The 22,044-nt window shown below is 46.3% G+C and overlaps 8 protein-coding genes across 8 annotated transcripts; 4 read left to right on the top strand and 4 right to left on the bottom strand.

The window, feature by feature from the left end:
• Window positions 1-345: 345 nt before the first annotated feature.
• AGABI2DRAFT_195076 (hypothetical protein) lies at window positions 346-1,497 on the bottom strand. The gene is made up of 2 exons (XM_006455602.1): window positions 1,366-1,497; window positions 346-1,312 (listed from the first exon to the last, which is right to left on the bottom strand). Exons 1-2 carry the CDS (start codon window positions 1,417-1,419, stop codon window positions 500-502), a joined length of 867 nt encoding a protein of 288 aa, XP_006455665.1. The 5' UTR covers window positions 1,420-1,497; the 3' UTR covers window positions 346-499.
• A 1,094-nt stretch (window positions 1,498-2,591) lies between these two features.
• Window positions 2,592-3,166, bottom strand: AGABI2DRAFT_195075 (hypothetical protein). Its single transcript, XM_006455601.1, has 3 exons — window positions 3,090-3,166; window positions 2,951-3,040; window positions 2,592-2,879 (listed from the first exon to the last, which is right to left on the bottom strand). Exons 1-3 carry the CDS (start codon window positions 3,123-3,125, stop codon window positions 2,706-2,708), a joined length of 300 nt encoding a protein of 99 aa, XP_006455664.1. The 5' UTR covers window positions 3,126-3,166; the 3' UTR covers window positions 2,592-2,705.
• A 2,434-nt stretch (window positions 3,167-5,600) lies between these two features.
• On the bottom strand, window positions 5,601-6,687 carry AGABI2DRAFT_195073 (hypothetical protein). The gene is made up of 5 exons (XM_006455600.1): window positions 6,576-6,687; window positions 6,206-6,524; window positions 5,992-6,154; window positions 5,846-5,935; window positions 5,601-5,792 (listed from the first exon to the last, which is right to left on the bottom strand). Exons 1-5 carry the CDS (start codon window positions 6,632-6,634, stop codon window positions 5,785-5,787), a joined length of 639 nt encoding a protein of 212 aa, XP_006455663.1. The 5' UTR covers window positions 6,635-6,687; the 3' UTR covers window positions 5,601-5,784.
• A 931-nt stretch (window positions 6,688-7,618) lies between these two features.
• AGABI2DRAFT_210129 (hypothetical protein) lies at window positions 7,619-9,506 on the top strand (the record flags this gene model as incomplete). The annotated part of the gene is made up of 7 exons (XM_006455599.1): window positions 7,619-8,183; window positions 8,230-8,294; window positions 8,347-8,657; window positions 8,717-8,747; window positions 8,803-9,162; window positions 9,228-9,308; window positions 9,360-9,506. 7 exons carry the CDS (start codon window positions 7,619-7,621, stop codon window positions 9,504-9,506), a joined length of 1,560 nt encoding a protein of 519 aa, XP_006455662.1.
• Window positions 9,507-12,007: 2,501 nt separating this feature from the next.
• AGABI2DRAFT_138682 (hypothetical protein) lies at window positions 12,008-12,911 on the top strand. Its single transcript, XM_006455598.1, has 2 exons — window positions 12,008-12,439; window positions 12,512-12,911. The coding sequence occupies exons 1-2, from the start codon at window positions 12,350-12,352 to the stop codon at window positions 12,680-12,682; spliced, it is 261 nt and encodes an 86-aa protein (XP_006455661.1). The 5' UTR covers window positions 12,008-12,349; the 3' UTR covers window positions 12,683-12,911.
• A 609-nt stretch (window positions 12,912-13,520) lies between these two features.
• Window positions 13,521-14,660, bottom strand: AGABI2DRAFT_227123 (hypothetical protein). Its single transcript, XM_006455597.1, has 4 exons — window positions 14,493-14,660; window positions 14,304-14,437; window positions 14,084-14,244; window positions 13,521-14,020 (listed from the first exon to the last, which is right to left on the bottom strand). The coding sequence occupies exons 2-4, from the start codon at window positions 14,318-14,320 to the stop codon at window positions 13,764-13,766; spliced, it is 435 nt and encodes a 144-aa protein (XP_006455660.1). The 5' UTR covers window positions 14,321-14,437; window positions 14,493-14,660; the 3' UTR covers window positions 13,521-13,763.
• Window positions 14,661-14,857: 197 nt separating this feature from the next.
• Window positions 14,858-16,382, top strand: AGABI2DRAFT_210125 (hypothetical protein; the record flags this gene model as incomplete). Its single annotated transcript, XM_006455596.1, has 4 exons — window positions 14,858-14,992; window positions 15,045-15,114; window positions 15,171-16,061; window positions 16,122-16,382. Exons 1-4 carry the CDS (start codon window positions 14,913-14,915, stop codon window positions 16,380-16,382), a joined length of 1,302 nt encoding a protein of 433 aa, XP_006455659.1. The 5' UTR covers window positions 14,858-14,912.
• Window positions 16,383-18,621: 2,239 nt separating this feature from the next.
• AGABI2DRAFT_227116 (hypothetical protein) lies at window positions 18,622-21,396 on the top strand. The gene is made up of 5 exons (XM_006455595.1): window positions 18,622-18,954; window positions 19,144-19,218; window positions 19,281-19,357; window positions 19,415-19,621; window positions 19,676-21,396. Exons 1-5 carry the CDS (start codon window positions 18,706-18,708, stop codon window positions 21,384-21,386), a joined length of 2,319 nt encoding a protein of 772 aa, XP_006455658.1. The 5' UTR covers window positions 18,622-18,705; the 3' UTR covers window positions 21,387-21,396.
• Window positions 21,397-22,044: the final 648 nt, after the last annotated feature.

Genomic DNA, 22,044 nt, shown 5'->3' with positions numbered 1-22,044 from the left:
CACGTTTTAGACCACAAGGCCTTACACGCGTCCTGATCAGTGTAACTTGCTAGCAGTCCGTTGGGCGGAGTTTAGGCATCCAGAGGGGATGCCTTATGTCGTAGTCGATCACACACACGAGTTCGCGAAATAATTTATAGCTTTGAGCTGCGCAATCAAATAAAAGTTGAGGACGGGGTAGGAAGATATTGGGACAGTGAAGAATCTAGTCTTGTTCTGCCCTACAACGGGTACATGATAGGAGTTGACAAGATATCCATCCGGCACGTAGGTACCCCAGAATCTATCAGGCATCATTTCACTGATTACAAGGTAGGATGTGTCGTCATTAAGAAAACTTATGTTGATGTTCAAACTTCAAAGTAAAGGCCAATTCAAATTGAAACGCAGACAGACTTCGCCCTACAAACAGAGGGTATCTATGTATAAATTAAAAGAATATGACAACAGGAGACCAAATATGTAACCCAAATTGACCACAAAAAAGGACCGGCGGAATTTAAAGGGCAGAGATGGCGACGGTCAAAGCGCCTACCAGGGCGACAACGACCCCTGAAACCTTATCTTGAGCAGCTCCAGAGGAGCCGAAGCCTGATTGAATACCACCAGCGGCTTGAACAGCACCACTCAGGAAGTTGGCACCGCACTGCTTTTCAATTGCGCTGACAAGCGGGGTCTGACCACCAAGCATTTCGCTGTTGCTGATGCCAGGGGAGTAAAGGGTATCAGACTCATAGCTGAAATATCCCGATATGATGTTACGAGTGCAAGTAGTGCACAACGACGTGCTATCCATGTTGGCCGTACGGAATAGGAATGCAAGGTTGCTGGAGCCCAAGGTTGAGAGGTCGAGACCATTGTCGGTTGCAGCAGGAAGATTAGCGGTGGAATTGGCACCAGTGCCAGAGAAGACACAGTAGTTGCCGCTATCGTCTTTCGAGCAGATGGCAGACTTCATGGGCATGAGGATGTATAAGACATCATAAAGGCCGCGAACTTGTTTGTTGGGATTCGAGGTGAGCTCGGCGGAACAAGCTGAGTAAAAGTCCGCAAGTTTTCCGCGGATGAGACTGTCGGGGCACGCCGAGGAAACTGGGCCATTGCAAACGGCGTCGATGGCTCCAGTGACCTCTGCCTTTGTGTGCGATCCGTCAGAGCCGAAGTTTGCAGTGGATTTGAGTAATGAGTCCGTGCATGATGTGAGGGAGGAATCGGAGTCCAAAGATGAGAGAAAATCCTTGCATCCAGAGCTGATGCCATCTGGAATATAAGAAGATGCCTCTGGAGAAGCAGCACTCGAGCTCGAAGATGCCTTTGACGTCGATGAGTATCAACGATGAAAACTGAAAACCCGAAACAACCCACCGATTGCGCAGATGCAAGAGTTGCAAAAAGAGAGATCAAAACCCAGGCCTTCATGATAATGAGTGGACGTGTTTTCTGTCGACGACGACGACGAATATGTAACGGGTGAAGATTTGGGGAAAGGGAAGGCGGGGAAAAAGCAACGTTGTTTCCGCATTGTTTGGTTTTCATTGGCCACATGTCAAAATATCGACAAATAGAAACACGCCCATCATGTCAAGCCGCATGCTCGCAACGCTTTGTCCATCTTTCTTAAGGACTCTTCATGAGGCTGAGGACTCTCCATGCTGGCGTTTTGAAATCCGACCTTTGTACAAAAGCTTATAGGCGTAGACATCTGCCGAGATTTTTCTCCAGGCTTCTGTGAAACTGGGGTCGCCGCCGGGCCCTTCCCAGGTCCCTCTATACAGCTCTTTTGTCAGGAATTGATGTCTTGGCATCCGATGGCATACTATTGTTCTGTTCTGGACACTCTAAGCTTTATGTGGTGCTAATATTAGCCAAAACCCTAGATGTTTTGCAGGTTTCTTTATGATTCTTGTTTCTTTTCAGTCTATTAAATTGCGGCGCAAAAAAGAACGTGATCCCTCCTATCAAAGGCTTTGCTTAAACTCAGAAGTTTTGCCCTTGACTTTGACACGGTCAAGCTCGGGTCGGCATCTGGTGGGGATATAAGAACTCTGAACACGTATAATATTAAATCATCGTGGGTATCAGAAGCCATATTTCGTAATGCGGTCTGAATGACTGACTATTCGAGTCCAGCTCTACTTCGCGAGGATTCAATACTCACCACTATAACCCTAATGCGCAGTTTCTCCTCTTTTACTCGGTTGACTGGATTATTAAATCCTCATCAAACGCCTCAAATTTAATCGCTTGCGGGACTTGGACGATACAAATACGCGGCGAAGCATTTCACCCATGCCTTCCCAGCTCAGGTCCGTTTCAAAATCCAGAAGCCCCCTGATCGGCAAAGGCTGACCGCGGAAAGAAACCTACGGCACGAAAAGCATGTGATGCACCCACTTGTAGCCGCTGCTTCCGTGAAGATTTACGGCTGTATGATTGCATATCCGAGATACGCGTCAGCATGACGACTAACGACGTTAGGACGTCGTCGATTGTGCGCAACACTCATCCTGTATTTTGGTCGCGTTCTCACCACAGGTGCTTGTAGATCGTTCCATGAGATTGAAGACTTTGTCAGCAACGAGTTATCCCCTCGCGAGAAGGAGCGACATAAGTTAATGAATTGATCCGCGTTACAACACTGAACACCATATAATGCGAAGACATAGTGCAAACGAACTGTACATATTAACAAGAGTTTACTCCAATTACCATGAGATAGAGCCACTCGCGCGTTTCTGCATGCTGAAAATCCCTCGTATGCCGGAACTGCTACCTACCCAGCTCGCACTGAGGTACCAAGCTCCAACGAAAACGGTGCCGAAGCATAGTCTCCCTTCAAAAATCCATCCCCCGGAATGCTCATCACCTCCAGTCTCCTTCTGAGGATAGAAATTCCCAAAGGTCAGACAGCCTTTCCTCAACGGATAAAATTAACGAGATTGATACTTACAGGCTCTCTTTTCAGCAGGATGGATCCATCTCTACGGACGCACCCTGCAAATCGAAATGCACCCCATGCTTCTTCGTGGTCTTCTAGTGTCTATGGCGCGATCAGCGAAGTTTTGTTCAAATGACATTCGCTCCCGTACCTCGCCCAATAACAAAATTTCCGCAGGCCCTATCATTCCAGTCCCTGACCGAGTCTCCTGATTCGAATCAGGCCGAGCCGTCAACCTTTCATACTTGTGGCCGTCAAGCTCAAAACCAGTCTACAGGATAGCATTCCGTACTTCAGTCCTGAGAAGCAAGTAACGGGCACAGAAGGAACCTCACGGCTGTCTCTAAAGATAGTCTGGGTATATTTTTTATCCCAGTCACATTGGTTGAAGCGGTGCGGTTGTCGTTATTGTCATACTTGTCGAAGCATACGAATTCTGCGAGCGCACATTGAAGGGGTTTTCGGCAAACAAATTCCGAAACTGGATTGCGTTGACTTTCAGGACCGGCATTCGGTGCGACCATTCCTGTCATCTGGAAGGCGAGTAAATCAATCAATATCGTTAACAGAAGGAAAAAACAATGGAAATCTGAGATATATCTGCTCACCATGTAAAAACCTTCCCAGGTTCCCGTCATCAGTCCATACATAGCGCAGGGAGCATGAACATCCGTCACTCTTTCATCTGCCAGAGTCACTTGTTGGAACTCAACGTCATGCATCAAGCTTCGGTTGGTGTCTTCCGCCAGGAAATCCATTCGATCATCGAAACGGGGGGCAGTATCTGCAAAGAGCTTGGTCTTGTATCCCCTTATCTTTCGAATATCTTCCTTAGTTGGTCCAAATCTCTGTGTGGCAATGGCGATAGAGCGATTTTCAGGAAGATGATCAGGAATGGCGATGGGAGTAGTTTCCGTGAAACAAAAGATCAAACTAACTGCTGCGGGGGTTAGATCAGGGCAACTAGGAACCCACTCCCACCCGTAGCTATTGATAGGCTTCGTCCCGTCTTCGCACCGATGGTCACCAGTATATTTGTGGTATACGACGTTCGGCCTTCTTCTGGCTTCTGGATAAATGGTGTCATCTTGGCGGACATACGATGGGAACCGCGTCGATTGGATAGCGCTTCTGTTGCTCACAGGCTCTGACTGTTATAGAATCGTGAAAGCAATAAAAAGAAGAGTGAGAAGAGTAATATTTGATCAGACAGGGATGGATCAGCGGAGAATAAAGCGATCTTACTCTACCAAGGCCCAGAGAGTGGGGAAATAAAAGAGATTGGAGATGTACTTTCAAATCAGATGGCAGTGACAAGACGTGATCTTGGTGTAGAATCATGAGAACAAAAGAGAGCGGCGAAGTTAAAGGACAGCTTACGTTGTGTGAGTGTGAAACACAGGAGCCAGATGATCAGAGCTTGAATTTCGTATTGACCGGTCTTTTCACAAGACTTCACAACGTCGAGTAGAAATTCCGCCAGGCCGGCGGATCGTAGGTGTTGTTCATTGATCCCATCGCTTTCTTGTGTCATTAAGAAAGCTGTCCAAAGGTCTTGACGGAGCTCGTCTCGAAAAATGCTTTTACTTTTCACGCGCCTTAGCATTCTGCAACGCAGAACCAATTCTCCGGCCAAAGCAGAATCCGTTATCTGAAATTTGAACCTTCGTAGGGTCGCCCGAACGTCGAACACAGAACGAAAGATATCAGCATAGAGGTGTGGACAATTTCGCAGACAGAGAGAATGGTAGAGGGTCGAGCTCGTAAGAAGTAAGGCTAAGATGTTTCTGAGTGCCGCCGACGACATATACGAGTCGATCGTCGTCAAAAGCGCGATATACTCTAAAACGTCGCAAGGGATGGCCTCAAGGTAGCTGAGCATGCTTGGAAGTTGGTGAACTGATATCCAACAAGCAGAAGTTGTTGCTTATATCTGTCATTGTGGCGCTGGTTCCGAAAGTTAATGTGTTATGGTATAATACTTACTTGGCCGATTCCGTTAACTGCAATAACGCGGGAAGTAACCGGGGCGCGTATCGCGCAGTCGCACTTACACTTACACAGCCGAAATACGGTTTTGGTACTCACAAGTTAATGATCCGATCTCGAGAACATCTGCCAAACCTTTCGAATGATTTAGATCCCAATCGCGGTGATCTGGTAGATTCGTTGGCTATATAAAAGTTTATCACCGAAGGTTAAAACATGTTCTTTGAGTAAATTTCCGTTAATAGTGGCCTTGACACGCGAATAGTAAGAGATGCGAGGCCGACAGCAAAGTAGCGGTGACCTCAAAAGTTCGCGATGGACCTCTATTTTAAACGCGTTTCGTAATTCTTGCAAGTCCTTGATGGTCAAATCTAGGTGCCGAGGATTACACGTATGCCACGTCAGTGGTTACTCCACTACAGACGAACGCGAACCAAGCAGCGGTTCGAGAGCCTGTTTAGAACCACCATGTCCGGGGATGAGCTCATCATTAACGCGAACGTAGAATGGAGAGCCAAAGAAGTAAGCAAAGAAGTGTCGGTACTGACATTCTCAGGGCGCTTGTCTTCTTCATCTAATAATAGGCGTACCCTCCTGCTCGTCATTTCCGCATTTTCCATAGTATCGGAGAATGGTCACGTTTCAAACATTGGGTACTTGCTCCAAAGCTTCCCGAAATGAAGAATAGCGTTTCGGTGAAATAACAGCGTTCCTGATCTCGAAGGTGATGCTGATTCGAATTGGGAAATGATCATTGTTGACGCATCTGTATCATTCCTCACCAAATCTGATCAGGCAAACTCGAAATGCCGCTTTACATTCAAAGTGTACAACAAACCACGGTATCTAATGCGTAACTAGAGTTCTAGAAGAAAAGTGAGTTAACTTGTTGCGGGCACTTAAGGCATGATTGCTTACTTTGCATAGCGGCGATATCAGAACTTTGGACATAGTCTTCGAACTCCGCAATCTTCTCTTGCAGTTCATCCGTGGAAACTTTTTCGTCCTCTACACAGTTGGTAAGAGCTGGCAGTCTTGAGTATGCTGTGATAGTGGCGACATACCAACGACAAGCGTAATCTGAAGTTTCTTGATACCATATCCAATGGCGACGAGCTTGCTAGCACCCCACAAGAGGCCATCTTGTTCAATGCCACGAACGGCAGCTTCAAGTGCAGCCATGTCGGTTTCATCATCCCATGGTTTTACATCGAGAGTTACAACAGACTTTTCAGGGACATCAGCTCGCAGGTTAGTCCTCTTTATGGGCGTTCATACCTTTGCGACGGTTTTGGGTTTATTGGCCTTCTTCGCGTTATACTCAGCGACACGTTGGGCCTTTATTTTCTCTGCCTCGGCATCTGCTTCGTCATCGGATTCAAGATCAAAGTCATCGTCGTCGTCGTCGTCGGCCTCTGCCGAGGAAGCACCGCCGAGGAATACCTCGCCAGCAGTGCTAGATCCGGGAAGGGAACCATGCTCGGCAGCATATGACTTAATGTGGGTGTACCATCGGGCAACATGAGGGTATTTTTTTGCGTCTGGATCAGAGGAGATCGCTTTCAAGACATGAACATCGGCTTGGGAAGGGGTGTATCTGTGAAAGGGTTAACATTCTAGTCGAGAGTCTAGGCTGTTAAGTGCTCACCCTTCAACATATGACCTCGAGGCGAGATGATCATTCAATTTTTGGAGGTTTGCGGACATTTTGGGAGGTTGATGGTGGGCGTCTGAGATAAAGAAATGGTTGGCAAAATTTGTGCCATCGGCGATTATCGTTTAATCCAAGCCGGCTTCCTTATCGGGTCATCAATCATTTATTATATAAGCATTACTACCGAGATCAATCTGAGTAAGTTTATTGGGATGGGCATATGAAGAGTCTGGCCTAGGTAATGAGATGGACAGCAGCAAGCTACACCGCTCATACCCCGTCATAAGCATGTTGATGCATGGTCTTAACTCCAAGGAATTTTTCTAGACTCTCACATTCATTTTGACTGTGAATACGAAGATACTTACACCAATACCACAGATGCGTTGATCAAGGCGCCACGCGTGCCCCTTGAACTCAGGGAATTTATACATACCAGAATCTTAGTCTTGCCAAACGTTTTTATTTCAACTCTACGGTTCGGATTATTTTTAACATTCTGAACTCCTTTGGTCAGCCCTTGAGTCGAGCAGGTGAACCAGCGGTGAAGCTGTACCTTGATGATACAAGGTCCTCTAGAGACATTCCGGCTAGCAAGACTGAGACAATGGCTGCTAACACTAGAGACCGCAGAGTTACTTATTAATTGTATTTGTAGTAACACGGTCTAGACAAAGCCCCTTTCTTCATCTCCGTATCACTGCTCCCTAGATGCTAGGTGCTTCCTAACACGATAACCTACTCACTTGCTCTGCCTGCAACTTTCGCTGGCATTTCCCCAGGCTGAGTGCATCATGCCCAAAATCTCTCCGAGATGACGTTGGGAGTCCGGGGCCTATCTTCGTCTTATAAGCATACTTGTTATGTCAAGGCGCACCGTGTTCGAGCATCGTGTAATAAATTCAGGTCCGAGGGAAAGAGACAAACGCGGTCTGAAGTCTGGACCTTGGACCATTATACCGGTAATTAGTATTTCGATCCCACAGCCCGGCCATCAAATTCCAAAAATGACGGCGAATAGCCACATCCCTCCTGCCATGACCGTTCTCGACTCCATCCCCTCGGAAATCCTCGAACACATCGCATTTTATGCAGCTACAGACAGTTTTCTTGGTCCCCCAAATCATCTGGTCCCTCTTCTTACCTCTAATCGTCAGATTCATTCGCAGTTATCAATATCATCAAATCCACTCCTTTATGCCCGTATCTTCGCACACAAATTTGACCTCCAGCCGGTTCTAAGGCACTTGAATGTTGATAATGCGCCTTCAACTGCTCTCGCAGCTGAGCTCAAACTGAGATTCCTCTACCTGAAGCGGATACGGGCAGGTGGAGATGCGTACAGAATTGAAGGTAGCAACAAGTCTTGTGCTTCATTGCACCAGCTACTCCTTCGCGTGTTCATCTGGCTATTGGAGAACGAGGAGAAAAACGAAAGACAGCTGAGGGAATATGCCAACATTGATACTTGGTTGCAGGACTACTGGTTCAGTAGTGACGGTGCTTCTGACGCTATCCGTCGGATACGAGAGGGGCATTGGCCCATCAGTGATCGGAATGCAAGTCTAGCAATGTGGTTATATTGGTTTTTGCTGAGACCAGGTAAGACTCACCTTATTTTTCTGAAACTTTATCTCGAATCCTTCAGATGACAACGCGCCTGATGATAGCGCCCTGGATGTGCTTAGGGCTTTTGCGATCGTAGCGCATCGAGTTTGTATCTCAGCTCCAATTACAGTCTCAACACTGTACTGACTCTGTGCAGTACAACATAACAGCTTCACCTTGGACCGAATTTTCTCCAACATCTAGCCCGGATACGCCAAGCCATATAGCTCATTTCGATGAGGATTTTCAGTTGACTCCCTTGCCTGCTGCTATACCCGCAATTCTCGCGTTCCTCACTCTCGCGAACAAGCGACAGTCCAACGGTCCACCTTCCCATCCATCGATATCCTATAAATCCATCGTTCGTGGCAAACCTAGCTGCGAATGGGATTGCGAATGGGCACGGTGTCTCTCGATATCTCTAATGCAGTATGGAAGTATGTTGACGGGGGCTTTTAGACCGGGAAGGTGCGCGTGCGAAGTTGAAACTGGCCCGATGGAAGGTGCTGAAATTACTCTCTCACTAGCATAGAGGGTATTTGGGAGGGTCAATTTACTGTACGTAACCGGGTTTACACTTGGCTCAGATGTAGATAATAACTAGGCCTCACAGTACACGGAGTTCGCTGCCTATGCGGCCCTGTTGGGCGGAGCGCCACCACTTATTCTACAGAAATCACTGGTTGCGGCTCATCAACAGACGTGGAAGCTTCGCGAGTATCATCTCATGAGACCAGCAGTTCCTGGTACTGATCTACAGCTCGATGCGAATGCCGAGCCACTTCCTTCTGGTAATCCTCTTAGGTCGTATTTCCCTGATGGGACGCACATCAAGGAAGACTCGGAGGGCCTTGTGGTCCTCGCTCCGAACCGGAATCACAGTGTGCGGTATCAAAGGTCATCTCATACTACTCCAGAAAATCTCAAACGCAGATGTGAGAACAACATAGTTGACGTTATCATCATGGGAGAAGTAAGGCTGTTCTAGTCATTGCCGCCATGAGCCATCCATCATCTATTAATAAACTATATATCCAGGGCCATTCCTCTTGGGGTCAGTTCAATTTGGTTGGCAGAGTGAGACCGTGTGATGGGTTCATCAGTCTGTCGAAAGAATATGTAGGTATTACAGTTCTGGTGCGTTTGCTCTTGCTTACGAAACTCTGTTAGATAGATGGCGATAGAGGGAAGTGGCTCTATAGAGGCTATCTGGTTGGTAATGTCCATGGGAACCTTGTAGGACGTTGGAGGGATACACTCAGCCCAATTGAAGTTTCAGGTTACGAAGGGTGCTTTGCTATGAACCGACGACGTTGAAAGCCAGCTAAAGATTTACACAACATCCTTTACTTATTATTTCTACTTGTCCGCTCGATGTTATAGTATGTCTAATATTCAGATCTATAGGTCTATCGCTTGTCCCACTCTGCTGTTAGATCATATCCAAAAACCAAGCATCTCAGCCCAGTCATGGGAGTCTGATCCTTGCGAGGATTGAGGGCACTTCTTATGCCAAGTAAATCTTGCTGAAACGTAGAAGTCTTGCTTGCAATATTGTAAATAACTAGCGGAATGAATCGCCTCTAAACGCTGCCAAAGCGTCTGCTGACATGGGGTGAAACAACATGTTCTTGGTAGTGGCAAAGCTGATATAGCAGCTCAAGTCAAACTCGAGTCTGCTTGGCCACACTCAGTCCGAACACGTTTCCTGTTTGTGTTCCGTGGCGTTCACCAACGACTACTGGTGTAAGTTTCAACTTAATGTTGACCATAAAAATAGTTGGCTGGCTGGCTTGAGGTCAACGTATGACCCATACGTACGGTATGGGGCACGGCCCGATTATATATATATCTCGTCGAGAATCTAGGTGGGCTGTGTTTTGCCATCTTATCCTCGGCCACGATTCTGTAATCCCGAATCCTGAAATGATTATAATTGAGTGTGGACGCAAGTATTGAATTTCGTAGCTTTTTTTAGGGTACAGATACTGTCGCCGAGGTGGACACAACACTGACATGATCCCCTCACCTGCCCGATTGACATCGCTCTTGTCACATTTACATGAGAAATATATTTGAATGTGACGAGTAGGAGGGAGGGGGGGCTTATAACACCGCATCATGAGGCAATCGCATGGGGATTGTTCGAGGATGTAGTGATACCGAGGACACATTTTCCGATAAATGGGTGCTTGAAGTAGGCTGAACAAAAGACATGTTTGAATGTCCGTCGATGAGTTTTCCGGTTAAACTCGAGATGAAGCAAACTTACGTTTGATGACAATGCAATCGACTATAGATTTGAGCATGATTGTGCTCGACCCCACAAGTGCCTTGTTATCCTACTGCAAGGTTTGACGGGCTTGGAACGGGAAGGAAACTTCAAGAACACAGGAAAAGGTCACAGGACCCTTGGAACAAGCCACACAAGGCTAGTCATAGAAGCAAGTCCGTCTCGGTGACCGTATGTAGGGAATGTTGTAAGCATATCTATCGTCGTTCGATTTCGCGTGGACGCCAAGCGGTCAGATGTTCTGTGCTCACCTAAATAAACACCAGGAATACCAAGAGGACTTCGCTCTCAGTTTCAATTGATTCGTTGAATTGACGCTTTAAGAAAGGAGAGTGAGATTGTGTTCCATGGTCCGAAAGACGAAGAGTGACCCGAATACGGCGGACAGACCGTACGAGTGCATAGAAACTCCCAGTATAATTAGACATACCAACCCGTGACTCACTAGCACGGTCGGTTGGGGTTCCGAATAATTGTCAGTCAGTACTATGGGATCGACAACTTTGTGAACGTGAGCTCACGAGACATGTCTTGTTGCCTCTGCGTCATTGGAGATTTGCCAGGCTCGCCCTTTCTAGTACCGTGATACGTCAACGTTACCGGAATAGAAATATTTACACGCTAATCACCTCTTTGCACTCCAGTCTTGTCAGAAGTATATGGACAGGGTTCTCTGATATCCTCATTGGTTCTCTAAAAAAATATTTCGAGGTAAGATCGACAAATCAGAAGGCATTTCACGTAAGTTAGTTGCGAAGTGTTCAATCATGTATTCAATCTGCCTATTAGTGCCTTTTGAATAGGGCCTGGACTCAACGCAGGCTTGCATGCCCCTGAAGTAGAATGATAGTGAGGGGATATTACAAGTTGGTTACGAGGAGACCAGTGTTACGTTGGCGGACAAGCCGAGGAAGCCACTGCGACTTTACTGCGACAGTGCGACGCAACCATGGAACCGGGAAACCGATGCCAAGTCATGCATCATGGTTCTGATGAAAATTTCTTCGCTTACTATACACCAGCACCGAAGCATACCGTTGAGACCCGCACATTACAAAGTCCTTTACCCAGTTTCCGAGGGCTGATGCTTTGATTGTCAATTCCGTACATCAGGAACTGAATATATATCAAACCATTTATGGTCTGATTGGTGCAAATGACAACGCAGTACGTACGCACGAATAAGACGGAACTGCCAACCATCCAATATCCCTAATGGGCGTGACGGTACTTCGGTGAGCCCGGTGCTGTTGGTGGAAGGAACATTGACGGCAGAAAAAAATCTCCCTTCACTGATGCTGCATCTTCCAAATATGCCAGCGAGAAGGTATCAATTAACATTGCCGTGTTTGGGTGGTTCTCATTTCCCTATTTTCCTCTAGAAATGATGTTCCAAGTCTGGGAATGATCTTTGAGCTAAGTAAGTGACGTCAGATTCTAGAGTACCGCCAAAAATATGGACAGTACCTCATCGGGTTCAACGACAAAAATAGAATGCACATGCGGACCAAGCCAAACAATTCGCCCTCTTCACAATATGAGCCTAAGAAATCCGTTAAAGATAAAAATTCGCAGAGCGACGGGGATCAAGGATGGGTCGAGTCAGGGTCAATCATGGAGAACTGATTTGTTGTCTAGTTGTTTAGGATACCAAACATGCTCGATTCGGCGTAATTGTCGCAGGGTCCGTTCGTCTGACTGACAGCGCGACCTGTGTCATCTAGTCGCGCAACATCAGTGATCCAAAATATTGGAAAATGAATTCTTGATCGTGAATGATCTTATAGGACAGGACCCCTTGAAAGTTCCTTCACATTTCCTAAAACTGCTTCCATTCCTAAGGTCTGGGTAACATTTGGCATCTCTGATGCCAGACGCATTCCGTCTCGCAAGTGGCATTGTTGGAGCCAAATTCTTGAACGGGAATAAAGCCGGATCTTGGTCGAAGACGGGTCTTCTTTCTGATTATGAAGCATCATTGAAAATTTAATCAAGGACCAGACAACTTGGTGGGATTAGGAGTACTGACTTTTGTCCAGCAGTCACAAACCACTTTGCGCGACTTTTAAAGGCCGACTTCTCTCCACTGATTCAGAAGACCGCCGCTCCCGGTAGGAAGGAATCTTCCCCAGCCAAAGATACAAATTGGGAATGTGACTTTAGGGTAAGCGGCGTGGCGAAGAAACGAAATAGAGTTTGAATGTTTCCATGTCTTCAACACCGTTTCGTTGGATGTCTATGTATATTATCGGTCCGGTCCAAATATAACAAGGTTTTTGCATTCGATCGCGGGAGGATTTCATGTCGAAATAGCTTAGTCCATCGAAGTTGTTGTACACGACCTTGCCTGCTGAACGATAGCACGTGGAATGGCTTGTATGAGAATCTTCACCTCGCCGCCAACTCGACATCAAAACTCAAGGCATTCGCGTAAGACGTGGAGTGGTGTGGGATGATAACCTATGTTCATGCAGGGACCCCCATATTACCATAACGAATACTAGGACGGCATGAGTACGAACTTTAATGCATGCACGTTGGTTTCCGCCGACACGTCTAGGGTTCAAGGCTTCAACTGCCATAACGAGGTCTTTCCAATGTTCAGCTCGATCTGCCGCGCTAAACACAGGATCATCGTGAGCATCACCGAAGAAAGAAATTGTTTATGGAACGCGAACGCTCGATCTAGATGTGAACAGGAAATGTTTTGATAATACTTGCCGAGGATTCCAAATTTGTTCAAGAGAAGTGCGCCAACGGAAGAAGAGGATCACTGCCTTTTTCGATCGGTACAGTCAGCCGCAAAGCATTCATGAGGAGAAGAGAAAACCCACACCTCCACAGCACACGACGCAAAACACAGGAAGTGGTATCATCAAAATTGCTGTTCTGCTACCGTAGCACGCCGAAAGTACCGGGTGTAGGAACAGGCATGAAACGCAGGAAGCTGATTGAATGGCGGAAATGAACTATGATTCTGATGGAAAACGAAAGTGGTCACTTTGAATATCTTTCGCTGTCAGCCACAAGAACAATTATCAGCCGCGATTTAGAGTTACTAAAAGCGGGATAACATATGATTGAAGTCATATTAGTACGTGTCTCCGTATACGTACTGCCAAGAAATAGACAACAGAAGAGTATTGCAGGGGTGATAAGCATGATAGTGTACAGACCAAAGTGAAACATAGACAAAAATCGTGCGCAACTCAAAGTTGCTGGCAAATCAACTCCTCACACGGAAATGCTCGCTCACCGATTAAAGCAAGTAAAGATAGATATCAATCGGTGGTCAATATCAAGACCAGCATAGCAATCTCCAGCGCAGCAACCACAACAACGAGCTCAATCACAATCCATCCTGCTGTGACGAATGGTCTGCCAAAGTTCCGGCCGTTTTCCTGACCAATAGATTGTAGGCCGTGATCGAGAGTAGCTTGCTCCTTATGTCGATCGGCAAAGTCATGGGTAGAATGTCGAGAGCGGGTGAAAGACAGGACATAGAGGAAAGCGCCGAGGACCGCAAACAAGATACCAACTGGTGTATTGAAGGAAAGGAATTAGTGAGAAGCTCCAAAGGGAAAGGAGCTAAGCTACGCACTTTTGCGGAAACGTGTATCGAAAAGGCGAAGTATGATCAAAGCGTAGCCGAGCGAGGCAAGAGCTGTACGACTGTATGCACCGTGAAATGTTCGTTGACGAGCTCGAATTTCAACAAGTTCGTTGATATCGGATGCTACAAATGAATGTCGGCGATGACCTCTGGAAAGAACTGGCCCATGAGCAGGAATGCAGAGGAAGATAGAGGGGGGTAGATGTACCGATATCGGTGGTGCATAGCGAGAAAGAGAGAGAGGCGGGAATCAAGTTAACTTTAGTCTCAGATTATAGTTGTTGAACAATCGAGGGGTTGGAAACGTTGGGGGATCCAAATAAATTGCAGCGGAAAAAGCAACTACAACTGAGCTTCAGTAACGAGCAAGACGAAAAGGAAGAACGTATTCTCAGACCGTAAAAAAATGAAACTGTTTGCAAGATAGCCAAGTAGTTCGGATCCAAGAGACAACTGCCTGATTAGTACACCACTGGCGACCGTCACGACCCGAGGCCCGAGTCTTGAGCATAGCAAAAAGTTTCGACCAAATCCTTGTCTGTATCAATCATTGTCATGAACGTTGGTAAGAGAGTGAAAATGCGTTTATTTTGTGTTTATTTGACACGAACACTAGGCGAACAGCGAACTACAAGTCGCCACGATGACGCGATCCGGTCGGTGGGTGGCTGTGTTCGAAAACAACATGCCTTTTCCGGCACCGGAAGTCATGTGACTAAATACTCGAAATTTCCGAGTTTTCGTTTTCCCGTGTTCCTTTCGGGATTGAGGTGTTTTCGAAATACCTCTCGCCTCTTTTTTTATTCATTCGGCTAAAATGGGGTCGATCTTGTTTGGAAACACCGTCAGGCTACTGGGCCGTAGACATCTGGGTAGCTCGAGAGGATTCGTCCCAAGGTATGTTGTACCCTTTTCGTCTCTCACACGCAGCAGTCATTTACACAATTAGATATGCTTCATCCATGTCTTCACCGTCAGAATCTATGTTACACCGGGGATTTGCTTCTGTTCGACCACAAGTGCGTGCTTATTCGACTATCCTATTGACTTAATTTATTAATCCTGAATAACGCAGAATATGCTGGGACTATCATACAGTGCCAGTGGAAGCGTACTTCAATCGAGACGCGTACTGCCGACCTTACTTTTGACCCGACATTATTCAAAAGACTCACCCACACCAGTTGTGTCTGAAGCAACCGGAACAACTACAGAGGCTGTCGAAGCAGCATCCTCCGCACCTGTACCACCAATTGACGTGGCTTCGAGCATAACGGATTCGGCGTCTTCACTTGCGGACACTACGGCATCCACTCTGGAGGCTATTCACACACCTCTTCAGTACGGTGACTTATCCGCACTTGGACTGGCGTCCTGGACTCCGGCCGGTGTAGTCCAGTGGTCGATGGAGATTATTAACACTACGACTCATCTTCCTTGGTTCTGGACCATCATTGCCGGATCTATTTTCTGGCGCCTTGTTGTACTACCTTTTTCGCTTCTCGGTCTACGCAATACCTCTCGCCTCCAACCCTACCAAGATCATATCGCGAGGCTCCAGGCACAAATGAAGGATGCCGCCGCAAGAGGGGACCCCATACTTCGTCAGAAGACTACCTTGAAACTGAAGGAAATATATCAAAATGCCGGAGTGAGCATGTTTGGAGGGATATTGATGCCTTTTATCCAGATTCCTGTGACTTTCGGAATGTTTATCGGAATCAAGAATATGTGTAATTTGCCGGTAGAGCAAATGAAGTGGTCTGGACTAGAATGGTTACCGGATCTAACAATGGCGGATCCGACGTGGTTTTTGCCTATTTTGACTTGTGCACTCGTGAATATACAGATCCCTCTCGGGGTAGCCGAGATGGATTTGAAGACGAGACCTGCAATGGGACACATAATGAATGCCCTGAGGGTATTGACTGTCGTCTCCATTCCTGTTACCGGATATCTCCCTTCTGTGAGTAGCCTGAATTCTATGACCGACTTTGAAGGCGAGCTTATTGACGCGGTCTATTAGGGCCTGGTACTTGCCCTAGTGACGACTTCCACGTTTACGATCTTCCAAACTGTGGCGTTGCGGTACAAGCCTTTGCGTCGCCTTTTAGGGATCCAAAATATGCCAACGGGGTCCAAACTTCCCACCTTAAAAGAGTCTTGGGACTATGCCATTAAAGCTTACGATGAGAGAAAGGAAGCGCTTCGTATGCAAGACAAAAAAATGACCCGAGCCCGAACAATCAACTCGTTCAAGAAGATTGAGGATGCAGGGAAGCGGTAGGAGTATTGTTCTTGGCAAAGTAGATATCGAGGTAGAAACTGAACTTCCATCTTGATTATACCCTCTCAACTCATTCTTTTATCGTAATCTAGAGATCTCTGTTTCGGCGTCTACGCAAAAATCCTCTGTCGTAATATCTTTATAATTTACAGTTGCTCTTCATGGCGTAAAATAGGCTACTTAACAGACCGTAAGGTTTGAGCTTCCCCTCGATGTTCCCGTTTTCTTGAGTTTCTAGTAACTATTTCCTAAGACAGTGAAACCTCTTTTTATGCGTAACTTCGGACGGCACCCAAAATTCTGGTAACACTGGATCTACCTGCGTTTGTGGATCTACCTGGGTTTGAAAATCAAATTAAATAAGTTATATCGCGTATGCCCTATCTTGTCATTGATCCATATCATAAAACCGACTCATAGGAAAACTCAGCCTCGACTAACAATTTGCGGCCGCCCATAATGCGACCGAGGTGGATTGCCCGACCAGTTTACTAACGCGCAACAACGTGCAATACACAAATGGCGAAAGCATGCATTGCACGGGGTTGGGTACCTTCACATCGAGATCTCCCATCGTGTTCGGTATCACTCATAATGCTCCTACTTTTACTGCCCTCACACTCTCGGAGAGCATCCCATCTGACAGAGATGACTTCCCCATCTTCAACCAATCCTAATTTCGGCTCAAACACAGGTTTCCTCATCTTCTTCGACAAGGATACTTTTCTACCGGCTTTGATGGTCGAATCCACACTCTATGGGATATATCTCGTCACTTTTGTTGCATGTCTTCGAAGGCTCCTGAGGACTGAAGATAGGAATTGGAAACATCTTCGCGACGTCAACTTGACGATAACATTGGTCGTGGTTTTGATGTTTATTTCTTCAACTTTGAACCTACTTCTTCTCCTCGTTCATAACACGCAGGATGTTATCAGCGATTCGGAGGAGGGTTCCTTCATAGTTGGGCGGGCATGGTCGAAACTTCTGAGGGTATTGACTTTCCTATCAGAATCTGCGTAGATGATTGATGTGTTCTAGGCGACGTTGGTTGTTTTCCAAACGCTCCTTGCTGACAGCGTATTGGTATGTGTTAATGGCAGTTAGCGTGAACGAGCCAATGACAGAACTTTCAGCTCTACCGCTGTTGGCTCATCTGGAATAAACGATTCATCACAATATCCTTACCACTGGTATGCTGGACCGGGTCTTTAGCATCCGGCGGTTACTCCTTGTACTCTCTGTACACCCAAAGTCACCTGCAGCCCAGGCTGTCAATTCATGTACATGGTTTTTTCGTTTCAGTCACGGCTTTTTGGGCATGCACAATTTTGATTAATACTTACTGTACAGGTAAGCGAATTTGGCCCTTTCTCTATTCAAATTTTTGTGACATCTGATGTCCGAGAGATATAGGCATGATCTTCAGCAAGATATACTCGGCGCAGCGTGCTTGGACTCCGCCTACAAGCATATGTTCCATCCGAGATTTGCCTCAAGTTTGTCGACTTCGATTTGCAAAACGCATTATCATCGAGTCTGACTTGTTATACACCACCATGACATTGATTCTCTTCATCAATCATGTTTGTCAAAGTAAAGGGAAGATGATTGTCGTTGCCGCAGTAAGTCCCTTGCGTTCTGAAACAGCGCTTCATTCACCGAACCTTCATTCATCAGGAGATTCAAGTTACGGGAATTGCTTTCAATTTGCTACTAAGTCGAGCGGCTGATACAGATAAGCGGCCAAGGACTATTCTACCTACTTACGGCGGTGGGAACGATGTGGTCTCGTCAGGTCCAGAACACACCCGCGGCACGGCGAGCGCTGCGGTTATGACTGCGGAATTTGAAGAAGAAAAATTGTAGTTGTGGCACACTACACACCCCTTTTATTACCACCGCCTTCTTTGTTGATACCAGTGTCAATTTAATGAATAACCGTTTCTCGAGATCACATCATGTTCATTCCGAGTTGCGGTTTCCTGACATCGGAGATGGAAGACAAGAACTTTACATGTCGACAAACGAAGGTCCTAAGAGTCCGATCACTTTGGAAATATGTGATCTTCAGCCCCTCAAGAATCGGACTGGCATCAGGAAAGAAAGGTCCCCAGATCGAGGCCGTTGGCAGTGTCATGAGCCTGGAAGACAGTGTCGAAATCCGTTAGCTATGGTCTGGACTCTGCGGTTAGTACAAAAATGGACCTACCCTGGTTACATAATGATGACACTGCAGTCAGCATTTCTCCTTTGACCACACTACTCTGGTTTCCGGGCCACCGCCTCTCCGCAAACCTCAAAAATTCAACCCGCTTTACTGATGGGTTTCCACGTAAACGTGCCCGATCTTCCGCCCGTGGATGATTCAGAACCACAAGTGGAGGAATTCTATTCATCATGGTCTCTCTTCCTTGTCTGCGCTCTCCTCATCCTGTCACTCTTGACGAGTTACTTCCTAAAAATCAAGAAAATCAAGACTGTTCACGAAACACTTGTCAGTATAGTTGCAGGGATGGTTGTTGGATTGGTGGTGCGAATCGCGCCGGGGACGATGATCGAGCATGCATTGGTGAGTTAATGTCGTTCTGTCGTCGCTTGGTAAATTATACTTTCGGGGTTATTGGTGGGTCGTGACGAAAGTGAAGAGAGAGGCCTCCGCGTTGAACAGAGGTTCTCTGCGTTTTTGAAACCTGTGTTTGGGCTCGCAGTCAACACTGCCGCATTGGTCGACTCGTGCTGACTTCTTGTTTTCAAACAGACATTCAAGCATCTCGTGTTTTTCAATATACTATTACCACCGATAATTCTGAACTCGGGTTACGAACTGAAGCAGGTCGCGTACCGCCATTGTCATAGGCAGTTAGTGACAACGCTCATTTTGATCCAATTATACAGGCAAATTTCTTTCGTAATTTTGGATCAATTCTCGTGTTTGCATTCATAGGAACGACCATTTCAGCCGTTGGTGTCGGGTGCGCTCATTTTTTTTTCTAAATTTTCATTCCCTCAATTAATCACTTTCGGCGTAGGCTGCTAGTATACACCTACTCTATCCTCGGGCTTGAGAACGTTCATCTTAGCTTGCTTGAGTGCCTCGTCTTCGGTTCAACTTTGTCTGCCACAGATCCGGTTACCGTGCTCGCCATATTTAACCAGTATAAAGTCGACCCAAAGCTATACACCGTAATTTTCGGTGAAAGCTTGCTAAACGATGCTGTTAGTATCGTCATGTATGAGTACGTACCATGGTTAGTCTCCCAAATCCAATAAGCTCACATACATTCCTACAGTACGCTAACCCAATTCCATGGCTCCGAAATCTACTTTTCGTCCCTTTTCCACGGAATTGGCATCTTCCTTCTTAATTTCTCGGTTTCAATGGCCCTCGGTGTTTCATTCGGCCTAGCGTTATCACTTCTTCTCAAGCATTCGTATCTCCATCATTACTCCTCCATTGAATCTTGTCTAGTTGCACTCTTCGCCTACACCTCCTACTTCCTCGCCAACGGCCTGAAAATGTCCGGCATCGTCTCGCTCCTCTTCTGTGGTATAACGCTCAAACACTATGCCTATCATACTATGTCACGGCGAACGCAACAGGCAACAAAATACACCTTCTCAACCCTCGCCCACCTCACCGAAAACTTTATATTCATTTACCTTGGACTAGCGTTATTCACCAGTTCACCAGATTCAGAACCAGTGTTCAGTTATGTGAAACCGTTGTTCATCTTGATCACAACCATCGCAGTTGTGTTCGCACGTTACATAGCCGTTTTCCCGCTCTCAACCGTCATCAACTTTTTCCAAAAACACGCTAGGGGACAGAGATCGGAGGAGTTGCCGCATTCGTATCAAATGATGTTGTTCTGGGCTGGATTGAGGGGTGCTGTGGGGGTTGCGTTGGCTACTGGATTTAAAGGTCCTAATGCACAAATAATGCGCACGACGGTATTGGTCGTGGTCGTGTTGACTGTGGTGGTGTTTGGTGGAACTACGTCGAGAATGTTAGAAATCCTCGGAATCCGGACCGGTGTTGAAGATGAAGAAGCTACCAGTAGTGATGAAGACGAAGGAGGGCCATTTATGTTGAATGCTGGACCATCTTCAAGTTCTGGATACTTGGCGAGAAGTGCGAGGGGAAGGGGTCAATGGTCAAGATACTGGGATGAACTAGAAGGTTCAGCGTTATCGCCTCCAGCTGGATCATTTTATAATCATACAGCTGCAGCCACTCAAATCGGTACACATTATGCTGCAAGGTATAATCATCAATTTCAACCTAATAACGATTCGACTTGGGCATCCAATACACCAATGTTTTCGGCTGCATCAAGTGATTCATACGATTCGGATGGTGGAGAAGTATTACCTCTGGCACCGACCGCTGTACAACACCTTCGTCAAGGTTCCGACAACGATAACCATGTAGCAAATTCCGATAATAATACCCACCCTCCGAGAAGTGGTTCGGTAGCTGAAGATAGGAGATGGTTCCAAAATTTGGACGAGAGATACCTTTTACCTTTATTCTCGAATGCGACAGCGAGTAGAACGTTTCATGCGAGGAAGACTGCAAAACGACGAGCAGCTCCTGTTGGTGATGTCGGTAATGTGGGTTCGCGATCTGGTAGCGGACCAAATTCGCCGATTGGCGCTGGAGGTGGTGTGGGGGGCGCGGGAGGTAGTGTTGGGGTTGTTGGTCTTGGTCTCGAAAGTACCCGAAGGACTGGAATCAGAAGTGGATTGGCCACGCCCGCCGCCGACAGCGATGATGAATATCTCGAAAACCGAATACCAACTACGGGTTTGACTCAAGTTATCACTAACCCTATCGGCGTTAGCGGTGGTAGTGGTGGTGGTAGTAGTGGAAGTTCAGGAAATGGAAGTGGGGGAGAAAGTGCGAGGAGAGCGGCATTGGTTGATGATAGTAGAACGGAGAGGGGACTAGCCAGTCCGACTTTGAGAGGGAATGCGAGTTCACCATGGGATGAGCAGTAAGTTAGAGCACGGTTTCTCGGGCATTCGTAGGTAGTTCGCAATAAGGATTCTATATATATACCGAATATTATTATTATATTACCATTTTTGCTTTCCTGGAACTCTCAATTATGTTTTCTTTTCTTTCTTTCATAGGAGACTATTGTCGTTAACGTGTACTTTACAACCTCTTGCAACAAATTATAATAGATCGTTGTTCGATGGAGGTAACAGAAATTTCTGGCTCAGAAAACAGACAGCTCGCTGATCCTTATATTGTTCACGTGACTCCCGTCTAGCAGATCCGAATTGTACGGATTAATATAAGTAAGAAGTATAGAAGAAAAAAATAGGTAAACTCTACAAGTACTAAAGAGAAGAGATAAAACATACCGAAAAGCAAAGAGGAATTTGCCGTTGATAGTTGATTTCTTCCTCAGATGGTTCCTCAAACCCACATGATTGTGCCCGAGAAAAGGAAAACTGCGGCCCCATTCAAAAAGTTTTTTTTGATGATTGATAAAAATGCACCCCGGGTTCTGAATACTTTCTTTGACACGTCCCGCCATCTACTTCTTCTCCTTTTCCTATAATCGACCAATAGCCTTTTTGACAACACCACTACATCATTGCATCACTATCAATCATGCCATTAAATCACTACTACCATCATTCATCA

Source organism: Agaricus bisporus, assembly GCF_000300575.1.
Source record: "Agaricus bisporus var. bisporus H97 unplaced genomic scaffold AGABI2scaffold_11, whole genome shotgun sequence".
Classification (NCBI taxonomy): domain Eukaryota; kingdom Fungi; phylum Basidiomycota; class Agaricomycetes; order Agaricales; family Agaricaceae; genus Agaricus; species Agaricus bisporus.
The sequence above is the reverse complement of the archived record's forward strand: the minus strand, read 5'-3'. Positions and strand labels throughout refer to the sequence as shown.